The 22,432-nt window shown below is 42.3% G+C and overlaps 1 protein-coding gene across 2 annotated transcripts in view; it reads left to right on the top strand.

Moving 5' to 3' along the window:
- Positions 1–22,432, top strand: part of ACVR2A (activin A receptor type 2A) — a 54,797-nt gene that overhangs the window by 19,000 nt on the left and 13,365 nt on the right. Inside the window, exons 2-5 of one of the 2 annotated variants that reach the window (XM_052675752.1) lie at positions 10,278–10,485; positions 12,700–12,809; positions 14,097–14,251; positions 21,592–21,615. In XM_052675752.1, the coding sequence (XP_052531712.1) occupies positions 10,278–10,485; positions 12,700–12,809; positions 14,097–14,251; positions 21,592–21,615 (497 nt within the window). The remainder of the gene's footprint in view (positions 1–10,277; positions 10,486–12,699; positions 12,810–14,096; positions 14,252–21,591; positions 21,616–22,432) is intronic. The other variant, XM_052675753.1, reaches the window with a different exon arrangement.

The following is a 22,432-nucleotide window of genomic DNA, read 5'->3' as shown; positions in this document are numbered from 1 at the left end:
TGCGTGCGTGTTGTAGCATCCAGACCACAGTAGTATCTTAAATCCAAGTATAGGAATACGGCTGTATTACGTTTTGCTCCTCAAGTGCACCAAACAAATGAGTATTAAGAACTGGATAATGAGTTAAATACTGCATACATCACAAACCCCTCACTACCCTGGGTGCCTGCGGTCGTTGCAGCTCAGGAGCTCCCTGAAAGTTGCTGAAATGAAGATTGCAGTTGACATAACGATTGAGGAAAATTAATTAAAAGATTTGAATACAGGTCTCACACAGCAAATCTGAATTTCCCCCTCTTTTAGAAGCGTTATGCAGCACTTAATTGATGTACTGGCTGAACCGGAGTTGCCATTCTAAATGTGTGTGCTTTGTAGCTGAGAGCTGTGTGGGGATCTCACAGGAAGACCTGTGTTCCCTGAGAGTCATTTCTTAATAAAATTCTGGTAATTTACTTTAATACTATGAATTAACATGTTGAAAAATTAATGCTACAAATGTAATGCAACGTTCTGCGACAAATGCATTTTTAAGGTTTTCTTGCAAAGTTGAATGAAGCAAAACTGGCTTAATCAAACACTTCCTTCATGTCATTTTTTTTCATTAATTTGCATGCTATAAACCTATTTAAATAGCTTAGGATTATTGTACCGTGTCAGGTACGTTCTATGCCACGAGGATACACAGCACCAAAATTCACCTTGATCACGTGTTACCCAACACATGGATTGCTAAGCACAGAGCCAGCAGCAGTTATTATTCTGGTGTGATTTTTGAGCAGTTTTATTGCAGACATGCAGTCTGCAGTGCTCCTGGGGACTTCAGTTCTACTGAGCATCCATGCATGGGTCTAAATGAGAATGTAATTTGATGGCTCAGTGCTGAAATGGTGAGGTTGTTAAAACCTTGCAAGCATGTTTTCAGTACCTTTTAGTATACAATACGTTTTGTAGCACGTATTTGCCCTTAACTACCATTGAGTCCTGATGGCTCTAACATCTCTGTCTCTGCCTTGCTTCTTACTGACCATCATCAAACACCTTTAGGAAAAGTTGCTGTTTGTTTGTTTGCTTTTTTTTCCACAAGAAAAGCAGTGGACATGAAAATGTAGATTGTGTTTGTAGGCAGGTAAGGAAACTAGAAGCCTCTACCCTGGGTTACATTTGTTTTGCTTTGGCTCTCATGCCAAATCAGCTGATACACTTAAGACAGCTGTTGCAGCAGTCGCTGCATCTAACTGTGGTTATAACCAGAGATGTGCAGTTTGCCCCATGAGCAGCATATTCCTGAAGTCACTGCTTGCAGGGCTGTGCTGGGGAGCAGCAGCACAGCTTTCAAGAAGCTGGTCTGAAATCGTTCCCACCCCAGCTGGTTATTCTTAAAGCTTTCCAGGCAGAAACAAAACAGTTGAATTGGTTACGTTTTAGTGCTTAGTGTCCTGATGTTAGTAACCTGATTTGGAATACTTCATTTATTGGCTTATTCTTGTAAACATATTCGTAGTTAGTAATAATGCAAAAAAAAAAAATTAAAAATCCAGTGGATAGAAAAATCTGCTTCATGGGAATACACAAATAATGCAGAGACTTGCCTGATGCTGGGGTATATTAGGAAATGGCTTTGTTGTTCTATCTCTTTTATCTTGCTGTGAACCTCCAATACCTAAATGTTTGACAGCTTTTCAGTCACTCTCATCAGCGTTTATTCTACACAAAAATGGACATAATGATCTGTAGTAAAATCTTGTTGGTTCCCACTGTTAGTTAATCTAATATCTTTAGGGCATGGGAAAGAAATGTTGGGGGTTCAAAGTAATTAAGATACTTCAGGGCTCTGGTGTGTGATGCTCAGAGCCTGTACCTGTGGCTTGGATACAGAGCACGCATAGGAGCTTGGAAGCAAGAAGGATGCATGCCTACCATGCCTTACTTATATAGTATAAGGCTAGACAGTAGACATGGATACAGCAGGGTTTGAGGTCAGGCAGTTGTTTTTTTTTTGTGCTTTAGGTTGAAAGTTCAGCAGTCAAAAGCATCTGAACGTTTTTATGATGATAGGTCTTTACTCAGATGGGCAATGTTGCAGTTTGACATTTATGTAAGTTTAGTGGCTGAAGGAGGGAATTACTTCCACTCGTTTGTGCCAGTTCAGCTGTTTGTGAGGCTGTGCTGCAGAATCTGCTTTGTTGGTTGCACTGCAACTTATAAATGTACTGCCTTGTGTTAGAGCAGATACTGTGAGCTGCTAATGTGATGTGGCTGTGATGTGTGCAGTCTTAGAATGCTTCTGAAGGAGTAACAAAGGAAAAAACAATATCGATCCGATGCAAGTCTTTGAGAATGCTTAATCTCAAGTACTGATGCAATTCTGGCCAACCTCCTCAGGAAGGATGAACTGGGACAGGCCTGCTGTTACACTGAGTGCTGAAGTGAAAAGGAGAGCAAAAATGAAAAGACAAGAAGAACTTGTAGCATCAGCTGTGTGAAACATCAGATGTAAAGGTGGACGCTTGCCTCATAGACATCATACTGCTTTTGTTTGACTCACTGTGCAATTGTGTTTTCTTTGCATAAACAACTGTTGATACAGTTCGCATTGATACTGATTCAGAAGGGAAAAGGTATCATATTTGTTTGTAACTGAATTCTGATCTTCTGCTGACACTTTTGCAGAAGTAGAAGGGATTCTCCTTGTGTGGAAGAGGAGAGTCTTCTCATCTCATGATACACCAGTGAAACGTTGGTCGTATTCAACGTGATTCTGGAGGGTGTGTGAAATAGTGCAGGAAAGGACGTGGAAGAGAAGAGCTTTCACAGATCCCAGCCTGGACAAAGGACCATTCTGATGAGCAGCACTGTAGTGATTCACAGCTGGGTGCCACTGGGGTGGGAAGCAAAATAAAGCCATCAGGCAGGCTGGTTCCCTCTTGCTGCATGAAAAATTCAGATTGTTTTGTGCAGTCTGTAGAGAAGGAGGAAAGTCATTTATATCCCTCAGCTGTCAAGATAGCATGTAATTGAAGATGATTTTTTTTCCTTCATAGTTAGCAGAATCTTCTCCGGCCCCTAGTTTATCTCTGGAAAATCTAGCATGGTAGGGAACGGTGAGAAGAAAAACCAAGAGAGCCTGGTGCATTGGATGAATACAAGAGGAGAGGCAGCCCCATACAGCACAGCAGGGCCCCCCTGGGGACTGCCCTTAGCAGCAGCAAGGCTGTAGGCTTCCCCTTGCTGTGAGGCTCCAAGTACCAGGCTGTGTGGACAGGTATCTGAGGACGTGTCTGGGAAACTCCCAGTCAGGCCTTCAGATGGAAATTCTGCTGGTTACCAGCAACAGCGTGATAATCATCCTTCAGAGCCAGTCATACCTTCCTGTTTGAGGTCTGGTGTCCTTACATGGTCTGTTTAGGCTTCTATCTAGGAGCAGGGTGCCTGCAAAGTGCTTTGTTTTTTAATTCAAGCAGCAGCATTGTAAGGCTCTGTGTGGAAATGGCTGACAAGCTTGTACCCCCATGGGAAAGCATCCATAGCTGCCTTGTCTGAGCTCAGCCAGGTACTCATAGATGGTGCCACCAAACAGGACACAGCAGAGCCCCAGGTTGGGGCTTCTTTAGTCCCAAATACCACCAAACCTTTTATTTGAATTATGTTTCTACATTCAAGCCTACATGCAGTACCAAGTGCCTGTATTTTGGGAGGAGCAGTGGGAAGGAACCCCATAAGCCAAGCCTTGCCCCTTTTATCTGTGGTTTGTTCCTTTTTCTCACTTCCTTTTTAAATCTTGGCTGAGCCAAAACAGCTTTTCCTTTGAGGTCAGCTACTGTGAGTGATTATTTTCTAGTGACTTATCGTGTGTATGTCTGCTTCAGGGTTTGTGCCAAGGAGAGGAGGGTAATCCCAAAAGGAATCCTTCTCTGTGTGTTTCTGTGTTGATGCCTGATCTGCCCCTCCTTGGTGTTCTTCAGCCTCTGAATCTTGTTGAATTTGAACTTCTGTGAGTGCTGTGCCCAACGTCGTTTTTTGGGGGTACGTTTTTATCAGCTTATAATAACCTTTGTGTTGTTCAGAGGGAGAAAAAAGTTAATGTCTGGATGAGGTGAGCGTAGTCCCAAAGCTGTACTTTGAAAAACCAGGCTGCTTATAGAATCTGTCAACCTTTTTTCCCTTACAAAATTGTTAGACAGTAGATGAGAGGACTTCTCTGTTTTGTGCTGCTCGCACCTTTGCAGTGACAGGAGTGGTGTGTTTGAACTTGAAAACATCAGCCTGTGTTTTACTGTGCTCCCTTGAAGTCAAGAAGCGTGAAAAATAGCACTTCTCTGTGCTTGAAATTTCTGGAGATTCACAGAGGTTGGCAACCTTCGTTTTGGGCAAAGCTGGTTGGTGCCATAGATATCAGATGGTTCTCTCCAATGGCCATTGCTGGCACAAGTTCTCCCTAAGCAATGCTGATGCTGCCTGAGCAGGACACCACAAGCTTTCTTTTTTCCTCTTCAAGTGGAAGGGAGGGGCCACTGGGAGGGAAGCATCCTGCAAAAGTATTGTCAGCTTTTTTGTTTCTCGATTAAGAGTTCAGAGAGCTTCAGATACTGCTGTTGTACCCGGGCAGTCGCCAATATGAGTGCTTTGTGTTATCACAATTGCCGTTCTTTAATCCCATCTTTCTTAACCACTCCCACGGAGCCTTTACTTCAGATGTGGGCTCCTCAAACCGGCAATCCAGGTCCAAGATTCCTCACCTTCATGTGGGTCTTTTTCCTTGAACTGTAGCTTCCCTCCTTAGGCATTCCATTAGTTCTGCCGCCTTTCTAACATCTCGGGTCTCTGAAAACCATAGCTCTTTGTTTAAATTAACTGGAAGGTTAATAGGCTCTCCAAAAGGTTCTCTGGGAGATGTCAGCAGGGTGAGTGCACAGCTGTGGCTGCAGAGCTTCTTCAAGGTGGCTAGTCACTGAGGCTTGAACTTGAAAGGTCAAGTGGCCGCTTTTGCATACTGATGCCTGGCAAGTAAAGCATTTCTTCTCACTCACATGTTCAGTGTGTTTTAAGGTCGTCTCTTCTTTGGAATCCAAGCTTTTAGTTCTTTCATGTGACTGTATCTAATTTTGCCTCGTTACATGTCTTCAGTAGTACTCAGGATAGTGCTCGCTGGGTAGCCTGAAGTGGTGTTTCTATTCAAAAGTTGGTATGCTTTGCACCATACTTAAGTCTGCCAAATCTTTCTTACTGGAGCAGCATCATTGCTGTGCCTTGAAATGTTGAGTGGAACTTAACTGCAAAATATAAGTGTTAATGAAAGCAAGATGCCAGGGTGTTTTGGCCCATTGCTTGCACCCTGCAGAGAAATGATGACATGCTGGAGCCATGCAGCCTTCCTGCAGCACGTGGTTCTGCTGCAACTCACCTCGTGCTGAGGCATCGTGCACCGACTGCTTCATGGCAGAGCAATGCTGCTGAGTGGGCCGGCTGCACCTCCAGCACCAGAGCTGCAGCCTTTGCATCCGTGCCAGTGAGGAGAGAAATGGAGCACCATGAGTGGTGCCAGCCCTTTGTTCCTGAAGTAAGAAGCACCACTACTTTGTGCTGCTCTTGTAGAAGCTCTCCATTGATTCAAGTGTTGAGCTGCCTCGCTCCAGAAGCTGTAGTGGAGCCTGCATTCACACTCACTATTAATACGTCTTTTGCAAACTTCTATTTCTTTAATATAAAGTATAAAATAATCCAGAGTGATTATGGCAGCTAACTTAATAAGAATTGTCTTCTGTGCTAGTATCTGTAAATCCTCAGTTGCGACGTCGTTATTTTATTCCTAAGTTTTGTCCTAGGAAAAGAATTGAGCCCTCAGATCCTTTAGTAAGGCTCTTGAAAGCTCTTTGGATGGAGCACTTCAGTGGTATCTCTGCATTCTTCCCCAGTAACCTTCTGATTGACTACAATGCTGATTTGGTAGACTGTGCTGAAAAGGAGAAGGTTGAGGAGAAATTCTAATCTGAGAAGATACAACATCTCCTCTGTAAGGCAGCAGATCAGGTGATTTGTTGCTTTACTGACTTGTTTATCTTTTGCCTGATTCTTGCACTGCTTAGGTTAATTGCTGCCATGTATGGATTTAATGAATGTACTTTGGCACAGTTTAGAGGAATTACAGTCCTTGTCTGACCTGAAAGCATTGAGAACAGCGATAATAGGACTAACACTTGTCCAAAGCTCAACAAAATATGTTTTGAGGGATCTTATCATGCATAAAGAGGATAGAGCAGATCCTTTGTGTTATAACTCAGTTTGCTTTATTAGATTAAAAATAAACTCTTTATTTTTCCTTTGAGAAACATTCCCTTGGGTGTTATCAGAAAAAAATACAGAAAGATAAAAACTTGCTTCCTGGTTGTGGAAACATCAAAGTTGCCCCTTTGTTGTGTATTTTTGGAGTCTGTTCCCAGATATATTTGTGGGTCTAGAGGGTGTATATGAGATCACTGTGGAAACAACTAGAATAATATATGCGGATAAGGACTTGAAAAGCTTCATTTACAGCACAGATACCTTTTTCAGGTGCTATCTGTAGCTATACTACATTTTCTGACTTTATTCTTACTTGCCTAGAACAGTGTTATGATTCACATATTGTAATGAATTGTAATGTGGTGCTCCTGCTGATCCAATGTACTGATACATTTGTTCCTTATGAATTTGTGGATCTCCCTGCCTGCACTGAGTTCAGATGCACCCCAAATATCACACAGCGTAAATAACCCTCCTGCAATAAGTAGAATGGTACCAGAACAAGCTTAACCCTATCATTTTTCATATAGCAGATTTTCTAGTGAACAGCCCCAAGAAAGTCCTTGCCTATCCTATGAGCATTCCTGCCTCTAAACCCTTACCATTTCTGTCCTTGTGTTTGTAGTAGCATCAAGCACCCCTGAAGTGTGATGGACTTATTGGGGTAGGTTGTACAGCTGGGAAAGACAGATGGGATCCTTTTCCATATTTCACTTCTTTTGCATCTTGGGCCTAAGTAAGTGCATCTCAGAGAAATGCTGGCTGCAAAAAGAGCACAATTCTATCTACAAACAGGCAAGATTTTTTTTTTCCCAGAAATTCATGTGGTCCTGCTTAAAAAAAAATAAATGGAAGCCAGTCCTTTAAATCCCTACAAAGGTGAGGTTTTCCAGACTGCTGCTAACAACTCTGATAAAGTTGTTTTCTGTTCTGCTGACAATTACAGTGCATCCTGTATTAACAGCAGTTCAGAAGTTCACTAGCATATGTTGGTTCTTTTTCCTACTGCAGCTGTCATTTGAACACAGATGCCTAGCGATACAGCAGCACGCAACCTGCAGTGTCACAGAATAGATTAAATGTTATCTGTGCTAACATGCTGAAACCAAACTGTGTTATATACCTGTGTATTCTTGCCTTTTTTTAACATGTTTTCTTCTCACAAGCTTTCAGACCTTCAGTTCATAAGAGCATGAGTTCTTAAGATTATCCTGGAGCTCTGCTCGTGGCTCCTTTCAACAGCAGCGTTTTGCATTTTGAGATTCAGTAATAGGTTTCCCGAGGACCTGACAGTTTCTGGAGAAAACAATTGTTCAGCACTCAGAATGGTAATAGGAGTTTCATTAGAGGCATTTTCTGCCTAAATTGGAACCCAAATAGAAGTGTGTTTGTTGTGAGCTCCAGCTGCCGCATTCCCCCACCAGTTTTGGGAAGGGGCTGCCTGGTTGCAGGCTGATGCTTTCTTTGTGCAGTAGGCTCAGGGCTGCTTCCTTGTGCAGTGTCCCTGTTTCCTCTCTCCTTGCTTTCACCTTGGTCCCCTTGCTTCTCTACTGTGAAAGCTGCGTCAGGACTGTCCTGGTACATCCGCACGTCACTTCAGCCTGCCCAGAGCTATCCCAAATGGCCTCGCAGCCACCAGAGAAGGCATTATCACAGCTAGGTGCTCCGGTCAGCTCCAGGGCCCCTAAAGCAGTGCTTTGCCAACAGCCCAGTTAGATGGAGCTGATGCACAGCATTGATGAATAGGAAAACCCGAATGTAGACAAGATGTGTGTAAGAAAACTATTTGTGCAAAGTTCATTTTGTTGTAGTTTCAGAATTTCACAAATTCAGCTTGTCCACGGTCCTTCAAAGCAAGGCTTGGCAACAGGAGAAAAGGAATGGCACGTATGAGATACATCCAGGACTTCTGCTTTATTGCACTGACAGAACCAAATTGTTCAATCTGTTGCCTCATCTGTTTCTTGCCATAGCTGGGAGTTGTAAAGGTCAGGCCATTGCAACACAAAGAATGTAATAGTTAACATGCTGCATCTCACAGTGTTACCAGCTGGCTAGCGCGTCTCTCCCGTTGAACATCCAGGCTCTTTCCCAAGAAGCATGAGCAGCATCCTCTGCCTATTTTGGGAATGCGTCAAAGTCAAAAGTTTCTGGAAGTGGCAATGCAGAGTGGCCAACATTGTCAGCCTGCTCTGATGCCCACTGCTGTGTTCTGAGGGTGCTGCTGCAGCTCAGCAGGAAGCAGTCGCTGCTGCCCTGGGAGATGGGGTCTTTTGGTGCCCGTACAGCAGGCTGTGCTCGCTCACATTTCCATTCCTGCTAGCTCGATGGGTGCCTCCAGCAGTGTGCCGGCCACCCCCACCCCTTGGGGTGCTGCTGAGTGCCTGGATGCCAAGGATTTGGTCCCACAGGTCAGGGCTAGGGCTGCCCTGCTGATTGCTGTACGGGATCTGCTAGTACAGGGGAAAGGAGCATGGCTATGAGTGCAGCGTGATTAGTGTATCCAGATCATAAAGATGTGTTAGGTACTGAGTGATACAAAGAAATAGGTGGGAGCCTGACTGGCACTGTTACTGAAAACATTTTCTTGTTAGCATCTCACCTTCAGTACTGTGTCTTCAATCCATCGGCTTGGTGCGCAGGCAGACTGAACGTGCGTTGTCTTACTTCCGACCAATCCTAGTTTTCTTCTATATCCTTCTGTTTTTCCATGCTTTTTTAATATATTAAATGATGAAGCTTGGATGAAGATTGATGACACCTTCTTGGCAGTGTTTGCAAGACAAAAACAGAAGGAAAAGCCAGGTGTTCTTTCCCTCTGCTAAGTGCATCGCACTCTTGGATGCATGCAAACCATTCCTCTCAGTATCCACTGGAAATGTTCTTGAAACTGAGAACTGTAAGCTCTGCTATCTGGGTTTGAGGAATGGTCCTAACAGCCCAGATTTGCAGAATCCAGATCGATACTTCCCATCACATCACAACTCTCAAGTTAGCTCCAAACAAAGTGCTTCATTCTGATAATACAGGTTGATTTTTGTGTTGGCTGTTGGTAGGCATTGATGGATCATTCATGCTAGCAATTTAAAAGACAAATCAGCATTGCTGGAAATTTTGTTTTTAAGAATAGCGGGATGGCAGGAAAGAAATAACCACGTAACAAGTAGGCAGTGTAGCAGGGCTGCTAGTCGGATACAGTGCACCAGCTTGTTCAGTACAGACTGCTCAGTGCCCTGGCCTCTGAGCACTGCTTGGCTCTCATGCCTGGAGCCTGCATGCAGCCTTTGTGGCTGGCCCTGGGCACAAGGGAAGTTGGGCACTGGGCTGTGGAGATGTGGCAAAGCTCCAGTGGCTGTCATCTTGCAGCTGGTTCTCTAGGTGGGACCGCAGCAGGGCATCCACTGTGCCCTTGGAGGCGAGGGGCCGTTGCCTTACACCTATTGGACATAGTTGCTGTTGTGTGCTTTGTAAATCGGAGTGGCTGAAGAGATGCTGCTTTGGCATTGTGGTTTTGATGCACCCAAACCATGAAATGATCAGTTGAGTTTAGGTTTCTAAAATTTACAAGCAGATTTTTGGGCAAGTGTAGCAACATAAGAGGGGGGAACAAGCTTTTTGGCAAATTCTGCTTGCTAATATTCTTTGGCTAAATCAACTCAACTTCTAATGTTCAGTATCTTAAGATTCCTGTTCTCTTGCTGTTCAGGGTAAAATACTGCCATAACTTGTCCTTTGTTTCTTCAAATCTTGATAAGGTGTCCAAGCTGGCATTTGAGTTAACGGAAGGGCTGTGGTTTAGGTTTCAAAACTGACTTGGAATGCGTGCAAGCTTTCAGTGCTTTCTTTGGTTAAAAACCAAAGAGGGTGAAGGGGAAAGGGTAGAAGCTGCACTGATGCAAGCATTGTGTGATCTGTCCGTACGCCCTGGGTTTGACTGTTGGTGTGCAGCTTGTTCTTCAGAGTGCTGCTAACCGTGGTGTGCTTTTCTTACCTTGAAGGTGCCATCCTTGGCAGATCAGAAACACAGGAGTGCATCTACTACAACGCTAATTGGGAGAAAGATAAAACAAATCGCAGCGGCATTGAACCCTGTTATGGAGATAAAGATAAAAGACGGCACTGTTTTGCTACATGGAAGAATATTTCTGGATCAATTGAAATCGTGAAACAAGGTTGCTGGCTGGATGACATCAACTGTTATGACAGGTAAGTTTTCTTGTAAGCTTTACTTGTAAGTTTTTGCTATATTGCTTGTCTGTAATTATTACAATCTCTCTTCTGCAATTGGTAACTGAGACAAAAGATTTGTATGGTAGCCTGCAAATAATTGCACTTGTGCTTTTGTCCAAACACGTGGGATTTTTTCCTTACTTAACTGTATGGACCCAACTTCACCTGAGTAAGTTTATGTTATTTACAGAATAGCGTGTGCTGCTCTCTCTCATTCAGTTACTATGTACTAAAGCTTGTAATTTTTACATATTTAGGCCAATAGACTTTTTTTTTTTTCCTAGCAACTTACTGTCAAACAGTGCAAATAGAGTTACTGAAAACAGAACTTGGAATTTTATGGTTCAGCTCTCCGAAGTCTTTGGAGCAGGATGGTCAATACTTGGTGTCTGTGCTTTCCTTAAATCTGAAAGCATTTTGCCTGTTGGCTGAAAAGCTCACCTCGCTGGCAGTCCTGGGAGACACTGAGTATTTTTAAATTCCACTCATTTTAGTGTAACAGATGGTGTAGCAAGTACCCGTGAGCATTAACAGCAGGACTTGTGCTTTGTTCCTTACTGGCTGAATAAAGGTCGTGACTCTTTTAAGAAATAGTATTGCATCTTTTAGGAAATAGTGCTGTAGGTCTTTGAAGTACTGTACAGACTGTTATTTACCCAAAACAGTTGATATTTGGAAAGGGAAATAATTAAAAATAATAAAAGCGTGAAATATCGTTATGAAAATGAATTTGGAAATTATTTTTGGCAATAGTCTAGAAAGCTTTCCTGTTGTGTTTGTTGAATGAGTAGAAGGAATCATTGTAGTGCTTTCTACCAAATAAAGTTTCCCCATGCTGGGATGTTTTTTCCTTTAACTGATAGCTTAAAGCTAAGTTGAACCGTACTCCTGACTTTTTGTTTCTCAGAGAAGAAGCAAAGCATCTGCAAGGTTGCTTACACAGCATGGTTGAAATCCTGCTGTGCTGGAAGACAGAGGACAATTTCTGAAGAAACCTTATTTATTGCTACTAGTATGTAGTAACAGTAAGCCAGAATGGGAAAGCACTTTGATTTCTTTTTAACCTCTTTTAGTTGTGTGTTTGCAGAAGAAGTGGAAATATTTACATTTTGGACTGATTTTATTTCTGCTAGATTTTGAACTTTTAGGATGGAGATAGAATTTCTCAAATTGGAAGTAGAATTAGGTTCTGTACCATTAGCATCCCACTGCTGCAACTTGTATCACTGAACAGTCTGGAAAAAAATCAGCACTAAGTCCTCCTTGCAGCTAAGAAAAGAAACTGGAAGAAGGGATAAAGTGCAGGAGGGGAACAGTTGAAGTAAAAGCTTGTCTACGCCCTCAGTAACTGTAGCTTGTCAAAAGAATGCGTGCTGCTGTGATTGTCTAAAATACCCATTAAGCAAAATCTTATCTCCTGCAGTTTACTAAACAGAGTTACAGGGTGATGAACTCCAAGAAGCAGCAGATGAAGAACATCAAAGAATGAATGTGTTAGGGACATTTCAGCACAGTGTAATTGTAATAGCCAGAGCTGTAAAATAACCTGGGTTTTGAGGATGGACCTGGAACTCTTGCGGAGGTCTAGCAGTGTGTAATGTCTGCAGCTATTCCTGCAGGATCTTCATGCTCACTGTCTGCTGTCAAGTTGTTGCCTTCTGCGTTACTCCTGTTTTTGCCTCCTTACTTGAGTAGCTTGAGCTCGTTAGTTAAAAGAAATCCTGCTTTTTATCCTCCACCTGAAATAAACCCTTTTCCTACATGCAATGCATGTGTGAAGGAGAACTCATAGAATCTCAATGTTTTCTAAAAATGCAGTAAAATAATTCTACTTCTTAACTCACAGTGAACAGGGTTGCAAACAGTGGAGATGAGTGCTCCCCATTTGCTCGTTTGTTTTGCACATGTAAACAAGCATCTTGAACTGATCTTCAGTGCTTCTGCCAGCTCTCCTCGAATTTTGTGTCAGAAATGGCAAAACGCTCTCTTCCAGGTTTAGTATTAATGATACTTAATTATTGCAATATAAAATAATAAGTCTTCCTCACATCTCACTGCCATTTGAGTAGTGAGCTATTCTGGGTAACTCGCTGAAGCTCCCTTGAAGTTTTAAGTATTACCAAATGTTTTCTTTTCACCAAAATAGACAGCATAAGATTAATAAGGTTTTTTTGTTATTATCTTTTATAGGAATGATTGCATAGAGAAAAAAGACAGCCCTGAAGTGTTCTTCTGTTGTTGTGAAGGCAACATGTGCAATGAACGCTTCTTCTATTTTCCAGAGATGGAGGTCACACAGCGTAAGTTGGTCTTAACACACTGATGAAGCAACTGCATAGCAGAGTTCAGAAATGTCTGATATTGTGTGTGTTCAGGAGATGAGGCTTTCCAAAGTGTTACAGTCAGTTTTTTCTGCCAGAAGGGTTTTGATTCCCAAATGGTAGAGAGCTCTGTGCATTCATATAACAAACCTAGAAAGTTACCAGTTTTTTTTCTTCAATTTTAAAAGCTACTGAAAGAAAGAGATATAAATTCAAATTCATAAAACGCACTCAGCTCTTTTCTAAAGGTGAGAAGAAAACATAATGTGAAATAATTGGCTGCTCTAATATACTGGCTCTTACCTTAATTGTACAGGTAAGCATTTATTAGGCTGTAATCAGTATCATCTACATATGCACATGCCAGCCTAGGAATGCTCTTCTTCATGAAAAGATGTTTGCAGTGTTTCTTTAAACTGGCTGACACAGTAACCTTTACAAACTTCAGAAGGATTTCTTCCTAAGTTACATCAGAGCACATCAGGTAGCCACCCTTAAACTGTTCTAAGAGAACAATAACTAGAAGATCTTTGGGTTATCCTTGAGTATCTTCTGGTCAAGAATCTCATAATCTTTGCTAGAAGGCTATCAGTGTTAATAAGTGAATTGAAAACAGCAGATATCTTGTGCACCCATAGCCAGAGGAAGTTGTGATATTAAATAACGCTTCTGTGAGATTGAAGTGATCTTTGGTGACCCAAGAGATGCTCCTGTCAGTTTTGTTGGTGGTATTGCTAATGCAGTAATGGGCATTCTTCCTTGCTCTGTTCTGCCCCAGAAGCTCCTCTGGAGTTCTCTCTGAGATGCTTAGATAAGAGTCTTCAGCTAGAGGATTTTTACTTTCAGCAAATGAGCAGAGGCTCAATACGTTGGCAGATTATTTCTGGCCAGCACTACTTACTAATGATACCTTACTGTTTACGTTCTGAAAATGAAGCCTCTGTATTGATTCTTTTTTTTTTCCTTCGTGTAGTGATGGCATTCTTGCAATCTTTTAAAATAAAAACATCTCTTACACAGTGTAGATAGAGCAAGCACAGAAGCACAAAGCAGTTGGGCACGCTGGCACGTGAGTCTAGAGATCTGGGTTATCTTCACATCTTCTGAAATGCTACCTTTCAAGTATGCAGCTGTTTGATTATTAGAGTATGCTGCTCAATCAAGTGTTGTTAGCCTGTTGTACTGATTGCATGAAGTTTAGGTCAGGATGATAGATTTTTCCAGCACTTATGAGTTATGTACTCTTTGGTTTTTTATTCTCTTTAGCAACTTCCAATCCGGTCACACCGAAGCCACCTCTATTCAACACCTTGCTTTATTCATTGGTGCCTATAATGGGAATTGCAGTGATTGTGCTCTTTTCATTTTGGATGTACAGACATCACAAGCTAGCATATCCTCCAGTACTTGTTCCAACCCAGGTAAGTTGCTGCATTCATTTATTTTTTTTGTTTTGAAAGGTAAAGTAAAAACAACAAACATGTCTGAAGCAAAGAGGAGAACAAAATGGGCATCTGTTGCATGGCTGAGGTCTCCTGCTGCATTGCTGATTTGAAGGTGTCAGTGCTTGGTATCAGCAAAAGCAAATAATTCAGCTTCTACTTTCATAGCTTTGTGTATTTTAACTGATATTTGATGCATGAGTGAGGATCTATTTAAGAAACTATTTTGAGCTTGTGTGGAACTAAACAGCACGGAAGTTCCAGCTTAACGTTGCTGAGAGGTGAGGGAATTTCATACATCCCACTGCTTGTGTGCATGTTGTGTGAAGGTGCTCTCATGTGCTCCTGAGCCTTTTGTGATGCTTAGCTTACAAGAAAAATGAAGGAGAGAGGCTAATTCATAATGGCAATTTGCAGCAAATGGGAAATAGAAGCAGGAAAAGCATAGCTATTAAAGAAAAAAAGCATGGAACTGAACTACTGAACTACAGGTATCAGTTAAAGGGAAGATAAAGAAAATATATAATTGAGACATAGTCCGAGGGCTGAGCTCATCTTGTGGCTTCTGTTCTTCCTGTCATCTTTTTCCTCTTATTTCTTCATGCAAATGTTACATCTTGTCTTATTATGTCTCAATTTTATGACATTCTCTTTTACCTGGGAAATATTTTGAGATGGTTGTCCTAAAAATTGAAATGTAAACTGGCTCCATGGCATCAAAACCAACTTCTACAGCTGTGTGTGCGTAGTTCCTGCTGTTGTCAGGCTCCAGCTGATCCTGTGGATGTAACTGATAGCATGTAGTAGGATTCCTTCTATTCAGTTGTGTCCAGAGATTCAAGTGAGATTAAAAGGTCATTCAGGAATGAGGCTGAGACAACAAAATCCTCAGAACTGAAGTAAGAGAGGTCCCACACCTGCGATTTTGGAGTCAGATTTGAACTGAAGCTCCCTAAGCCAGTGCAGTGACTGCTCAGCTACAATAGCTCAGCTCTCATGCAGTGACAATTCAGTTGATCGTTATCTGAAGGTAAAACATTTGCCATTTTTGGTAGGATTGTGTTTTAAAAGGGTTGCATGCATTTACCCTGTACTGCCAGCTACTGTGAGGTTTTTTCTGTGTTAATGCTTGACGTCAGGGTGCTCCATGAAGTGCTATTACCTGTGGTTGAGAAATCAAATTGTTTTGGTTTCAGTTTCATAGTAACAGATAAGAAAAGCTTAGGAGGAGGCAGCGGACATAACTACATGCCAAAGGGTAAGAGCATAGTTCAGAGGGAAAAGAGTGCATTTCCTGCAACAAACCAACTCCATGTAGATCTGTGAGCATAACTGTTGCATCCATTTCTGTTTTTCTGTGTTTGGCTCTTTATGTCATCTCAGCAGACTTCATTGTAGGATTAACTTCACACTTCCCAGTTGTGTGAATAATCAGTTGCCCTTCTAGACTTACAGACAGCGTCAGAAAAGCAGGCAAACGTTAAATAACTGAATTTTGATTGTCTTCCTTTTTATTGTAGCTCTTTTTTCATGGTTTCTGCTCAGTGCAGGAGTGGACACGTCATAAATTTTTAATAAATAGGGTAATAACCTGTTCGTTAATGCCTAGATTGTATCTGTTGGGATAAGTATATGTTGGTGCATGAGCTAGTTATGGTGTAATAACATTTTCTTATCTTGTGGTGAATAGGCATGAAGGTTTGATGTGGAAAGTCAGGAAAAGTGACTTCTGCCTGAAAATCTAAATGAAATTATGGAAATAAGAGAGAGAAATATTCTCCCATAGACAGCAGAGCAGTGTTTCCCACTTAAAATTTGGTTACAGCTGATTTCAATGGGGAAACAGGAAGAGAGGGAACAGTATTAGTAGCTTTATAACCATAAAACAAATATTTAAATAATTTAATTAGTATATTTAATAAGTAGGGCATGAGTAGAGTCTATAGGCAAATGCATTCTTCTGAGTCTTACTGTAGCAATCGGTGGGATGGCTTAATTAGATGCATATCAGATATTCAGTAGAAAACATCAGTTTCTGTGTGAGATACAAAAGAAAAGGTTCTGCATGGCAGTGGGAGTGCTGAGCAGCAGTGTGCCCTGGCAGGAACCTTTCTGTCTGTAGAAAGTCAGGGGGAGGATGAGAAATGAGAGAATCGAGAGGAGGAAACACTGGAGAATAAGAAAAGTTGGAAGAATCAGGAAAAGAAAGAGTAAGTAAATAGAAAGTCAGTGATTCTGCTGTAGGGAAAGGGACTGCTTGGTAGATTTAAAAGAAAAGAAGAGAGAGAAGATGGAGAAATATGCTAGAAGGAATTCTGGAAATGAAAGAAAGGACCAACATCCAAGAAAAGGCAAGCAACTTCATTTTCTTTCGAAAAGAGCAGTGTATCACAACACATCAGGCAGGCAGGCAGTTCTGACACACACTGACCTCAGTCCACAGCTCTGTGGATTGCATTGGGATGTCCAGGTAGTTATTCTGATTTTAACAGGGCAGTGGTAGGCTTTGTGTCTCAGTTGGATGGCTGCAGCTGCTCTGGATCACTCCTGCTGTCCCACTGCTCCCCTGCCCTGCAGGCATCTCGTCTCTGCCCCCCACCATCAGTTGCACTGTGTGCATTGCCGTCTGCAGTCTGGCTAAAGCTGACTGTCAAATTTTGTCAAAATCTATCACCCCTTAAATTCTGTAGTGAGTTATTAGCAAATGCAGGTTTGCAAAATATATGCATGTTTATGTAAAACAGTTTGACAGAGCTATTTCATCTTATTTACGTTAGGACTTAGCGTGCAGCAAGCATACAGCCCGTATGCCTGATCAGTTTACCAGGAAGGCAGCTGAGTGTTCCACACACTTGAAACTGTGTGTTTTTGTTCAGAGTTACTCGTGCTCAGCCAACTTTCACTCCTGAGCACGGAGCATGCTGCAGATGAAGCACGGTGGCCTTTGTGGTCCAAAGCTCTCACTCAGTTTAGGTGCACTTCAGGTTTCCCCGCAGCATCCTGCTGATTCTCCTGGTAGAAACGTGAACGTGGATGGCAGGGAGTTGATCTGCTATGCTCATTTATTTTTTTACATCTCTTGAGCATGGGCCAGGGTTGTCACTCAGTGCTAATTGTGACTGCAGTGTTACCACTCTGTCATCCGATGGATAGGACCACAACCTATTTTATAGCATAACTGACACAAGTAACACTTCTGTTTTTTATCAGTTTGCAGAGCTGTGGCTCCCAACGTTTTGCATCCATGCTGCGCAAAGAAAAATTAACCTCATGTACTTTAAGGGCCCAAGTTATGAATATCTTACTGGATCACAGAGTTGCTTTTTTTGTTTTGTGTTGTTTTTAAAATAAGAGTCATCTGTTGTGAGGGTTGGAAAAAGCTTTGTGGATTCACATAGTGTCATTTTTCTTAGCCTATTTTTGTGCTTTCTTCTGAAACATTTGGAGTTGCTCGGGTCAAAGATGCTGCATGTGTTTGAGTGCTGAGCAGAAGAAAGCCCTGATCTGGACCTGTTTGGTGTGACTGGAAATTCAGAAACTCATAATGAACAGATCCTGTTTAAGCTCTGCCACTGTGTTAAACAGTGACATAAAAGCCACTTGCTTCCATATGCATCCTTAAAAGCAAGCTTGATTCCTAAGAACTACCATTTCTTTCTCTTCTCACAGAGGCTTGGTCGTGCTTTTTTTACCTTGTACATCTTGCTTTGTGTAGCTTTTCACCCATACTGAGCACATCAATCTTGTATGATTCATTTTTTACTACTTCCTCCATATGGATGAACCTCAGTGCTCCATCTCGTATATGGAAGGCATGCCTTGTTTCCAAAGTCCTGTGCTGCACAAACCAAGATTTACTCTTAATTGGAGCACACAGATCAGATAGAAAGAGATACTGCTCTGGTCATCCCTCTGGTCTTGATGCTTTGAGTCCCAGAAAGTGCTCTGTGTTGGATGGCTTGCTCCTATCACCATCAGACCACCTTCAGTGCAGCTTTTCCTGAAGATGCTGAAGTGCAAGTAAGCCCATGTAGCTACATCATGATTTTGCTATTTCAGTTTCAGCTGTAAGAAGTCAGAATTGAAAGCAGTTCCACTTAACAAAGGATGAATGATGATGAAAGAAAATGATTTATTTAAAAAATCATGGGAGTGTAGGTACTAATGAGTAAATATTTTTGTGGTTGATATTGGAGGAGATTTTCACTTACTGTTTTTATTCCTTAAGTTTGAGCACGCCAAATAATCTACCTGGTGTTGTTAGAATCTCTGGGACAATCTGTTCCTTTACCACGCTCAGAAAATTGCAGGTGGCTGCTGAAGAATGACAAAAGGAAATGAAGTGTTGAGGTTTTTTTTCTACTTTGCTCTTCCAGCCACTTCTGTTGCTGTTGTTCCATTTTAATAGAACCATTAAAACGCTTGAAAAATGAGGGGTAAGAAAGGGAGAGATGTTTTATCAAGAACACGTTCCAGATTTAGGAAGGTTTATGACCACTTGAAAAATACGCAGCTGTGTGAAATGGAAGGCATTGCTCAACAAAATAAAACTGGGGGATGGACGTGGGAAGAACTCCTTTTGAATCGTGGGTACAGGCTGGGTTGGAGCCTTTGGTTTGCTAGGAAGGAGTGAAGGTCGAGTACTTGCCGGTCATTGATGAATCATTAACGTGAAATGAGTGGCAGTGTTAGTATTAAAAAAGGAAGAACCAAACTGCATGACTTCATATTCTGTCATGATGCATTTGTACCTTCGGGTCTAATGAGAATTCCTTCCAGAATTAATTCCAATCAATAGCTGGAGTGACACGAGAGGAAGCTCTGATGCCATCCTTTGGTCGTGGTGCTGGGATACCTGGCTCAGGGACACTTGTCAGAGATGATCAAAGATGGTCTTTGTGCTCTGAAGCAACCGCAGGAGGGCTGAAGCAGCCATTTCTGGCAAGTGTGCCATCAGCTACCTGCCTCTGGGAGCTTTTTAGTCACTTTCCATCACGAAGTCCAGTGCTGTGTCCTTAGATAGGCTCTCCTGAGTGTTTTAGGCTGATACCTCTCAGGTATGCAAGAACAATTCCTTACTTTGCGTTCTCTGAAGAGGTTGAGGGACTGTAAGCGAAGGTGCAGATGTCATAGTTAAGGCACTGGTTAGGAACAAGGGAATGAATTGGTGGTGTGCATTTATTTTGGAATCAGATTTTTGTGATGTGTCTGGAGTTCAGACAAACAGCATGGGGTTTTTTTTCCAGGTGGTTACAGATATCACAGCCATTTCCCTACTCCCAGTCTAAAGTTATGTGTTTGTGAGGATGGTGGCTGTTCTGTGGGGCTCTCAATTGCTCCCAGGTTTTATTTCTAAGAGTTGCATTAATTGCTGAAATGAGTATATTTGCATTTTGGTAGTAGCCAGATAGTGCTTAACCTGCTGATATTTGGACATCTAATGAAAATTGGTGGTCTGTATCTGAATGGCAATGGTCTTAATATTAGAACGTCTGTGGTGTGCATAAATCTCTTTGAAAGTTGTCCTTTGTGTGATGTGTTGGGGTCTGGGGGGGGAGGTGATCTCATTAAGAGAGCGACGTGGGCATTGGAATTGGCCTTCAGAATTCCTTCTTTGTATTTTCTCACTGTGCTAAGAGCAAAAAGTTTGTATTCCTGTGCCTTTTTACTTCTCTCTGAAGAGTTTACATAATTCTTTGGAACTGGAGGACTGTAGCAGCAAACAGACACAAAAAATTACTCTTAAACAACTTCCTTTTGGAGCCCGAGGAACGAAATTTGTTGAGTAACTATTTCACACAAGCACTGCTTGTTTATTCATCTGCTGCTTCAATAGAAATGTGAGCATATAATAGATGTGGCAATCAGCCTGGGCAGAAGCTGTTCCCTATCAGATTCAGAGATGGAGCAGGGTTGTTATTTTGCTTGGCTGTTGTTTCAGGCAGAGGAACATGGGCAGCTTGCAGCAGGAACATCAGTGCTCGTGGGCTGTGCAGTTTGTGCTGCGGTGTCAGAGCTGCATGCACCGCATGGCTGCTGTCGTGCTGGGGCCACCAGTCAGCGAAAGAAAATTGGTTGAAGAGGTTTTTTTAGTTCTCTTTATGGCGTTTTCTCCCTCTGATGAAGTGCCTGATGTATCTGCAGGCTGTACAAGGGCTGTGGGGTCTGTGCTGGGCTCAGGGGCTTCAGCCACCTGTGGCGGTGCTGGCTGACCCAGGAGGGCTGCTCCTGCCACCCACATGACAGCAAGTTATAAATCAGACCCCAGCTAATCTAGACTTCAAGAAGTGCTTCTGCCCTTCTGTTATTAATTATTTAGATAATGCTAACTGTGTGCTAGACACTTCTTGAGCTGAGGGAAGGCTGTTGTTGGCCCCAGCTCAGTAGAATCTGAAGAACGTAAAGGCAAAGGGAGAAGGAGGGGATGACTGCTGCTACGTGGCAGCTTCAAGCCTTGGGTGTCATGCTGTTGCACTGTGATCAACTGTAAAGGACACAGAAAATGACTGAGGCAAAAGCTGAGGAGAAGTAATGAAGGCAGCTCTGAGCTTCCCTGCTTTGAAGCAGCGTGAACAAGCTTGTCTCATTGAAACGTGCTTTAAGTTTCACTAATAGAGCTCTTGGACTTCTGTTTTTGTAACAGGATTCATCCAGTGGTCTGTGAACTCGTGATTTGTTTGTAATCAGTCTTAAACATTATAATTGTACCTTGTATGTGTGGGATGTGGCATCTTCAGGTTCACTTGCCCTGGTCCCACTTGCAGCACGCCAGATTCACTGAATAAACTTACTGATACAGACCCAGCGTGTGAAGACCTATTGGTCAGCGAGCTTTGGTTGTAACTCAGACATCTCAAAGTTTCCATTTTCCACAGCTAGATGCCAATTACAGCGTAGGCTCTTAGCTTAGAACTGAAATGCAACGGTGCCCTCTACTGTGCAGTTGGGAGCATAACGAGCTGAGTTGCATAACTTGTGTTTGTAAGTATGTTCTGCATGTGTTTGTACGCTGTTCTGCCGTAACGTTCGTGTAGGCACCAATAATGGGCACTTCTGTTCTGAATTATGAGATCGATTCAGCTGATGGTCTGTATTACAATCTTTGGTTTTGCTCATTTTTTCTTTGCTGACATACCAATGATGTTTTTATTTTCCATTTTAAATGCTCTGTAACAGGAAAGTTGCTATCCCCATGAATATTTTTTGTTGTTAATTTGCAAGCAATTTATTTTGTCTCTTTTCTTATAAACTGTTTTCTCATCCCATTCTTGATGTAAATAGTAATTTCTTTTGCCTGTGTTTTTTTCCCCCTCAACAAGCACGCCTTTCATATAATGATTGAGGTAAGATGCATTGATGTTTGTTCATGGTTATGGAACTTTCTGTGGACTTGTAAGAAGTTGTTTTGGTACGAATTCCATTCTTTCAATATTTTTAGACCAGAAATTTGTAAGCATGCGGGGTTGAAAAACAGAGATTCAGTCTGCTGCTCGTGGCTTTCTTGAAGCCTGCTGTGATTTCCCAGGCTATGGAGATGCACATCTGAGGGAGCAATGTGGAATGCACCAGGAACGCTGCAGCCAGTGCCACGTCCAGCCTGCTGCGGCCCTGTGAGAGGTGCGGGGCTGTGCTGGGAGGGCAGGAGGTGCGAGCAGCCTCTGCCTCACTGCAGGGCAGCAGCACGGCCTGCCCAGCACTGGGTGTCCACTGCAGTCCTGCAGCTGGGGCTGCCTGCTGTGACCAGCTGGCATGGCTCGTGTGTGAGAAGCAGAGGGGTTTGGTTTGAGGAGAGAGGTTAGCTGAAGTGCTCTGTCACCATTCAGTCTCTTCTTTGACTTTATCGTTGGTCAGAAGTGATTTTTACTTGCATTTAATGAATGGTTCTTCATTTAAAAAACTACAAGTAACTGAGAACTGTTTATTTAGAACCACTCTCATTACTGTTCGGTTGAAAAACCAAACAAGATCTGAGCTGTGGTCTGAATGCTCCATTTTTGTTGTCTGTATGTTTTCTACATAGGTCTCATGTTCACAGCTGAAATGCCTTGTGAACATCCTTTAGAGGGAAATAGAAGGTTGCTATCTAAATATTCTGAATATCTCACACCTGTGAAGGATCATCATTCTGTTCTTTGTACTGTTTTGCTTCAAATGGCTTCA

This window comes from Tympanuchus pallidicinctus, unplaced genomic scaffold (assembly GCF_026119805.1).
Source record: "Tympanuchus pallidicinctus isolate F22 unplaced genomic scaffold, pur_lepc_1.0 scaffold15, whole genome shotgun sequence".
In the NCBI taxonomy this organism is placed as follows: domain Eukaryota; kingdom Metazoa; phylum Chordata; class Aves; order Galliformes; family Phasianidae; genus Tympanuchus; species Tympanuchus pallidicinctus.
The sequence above is the reverse complement of the archived record's forward strand: the minus strand, read 5'-3'. Positions and strand labels throughout refer to the sequence as shown.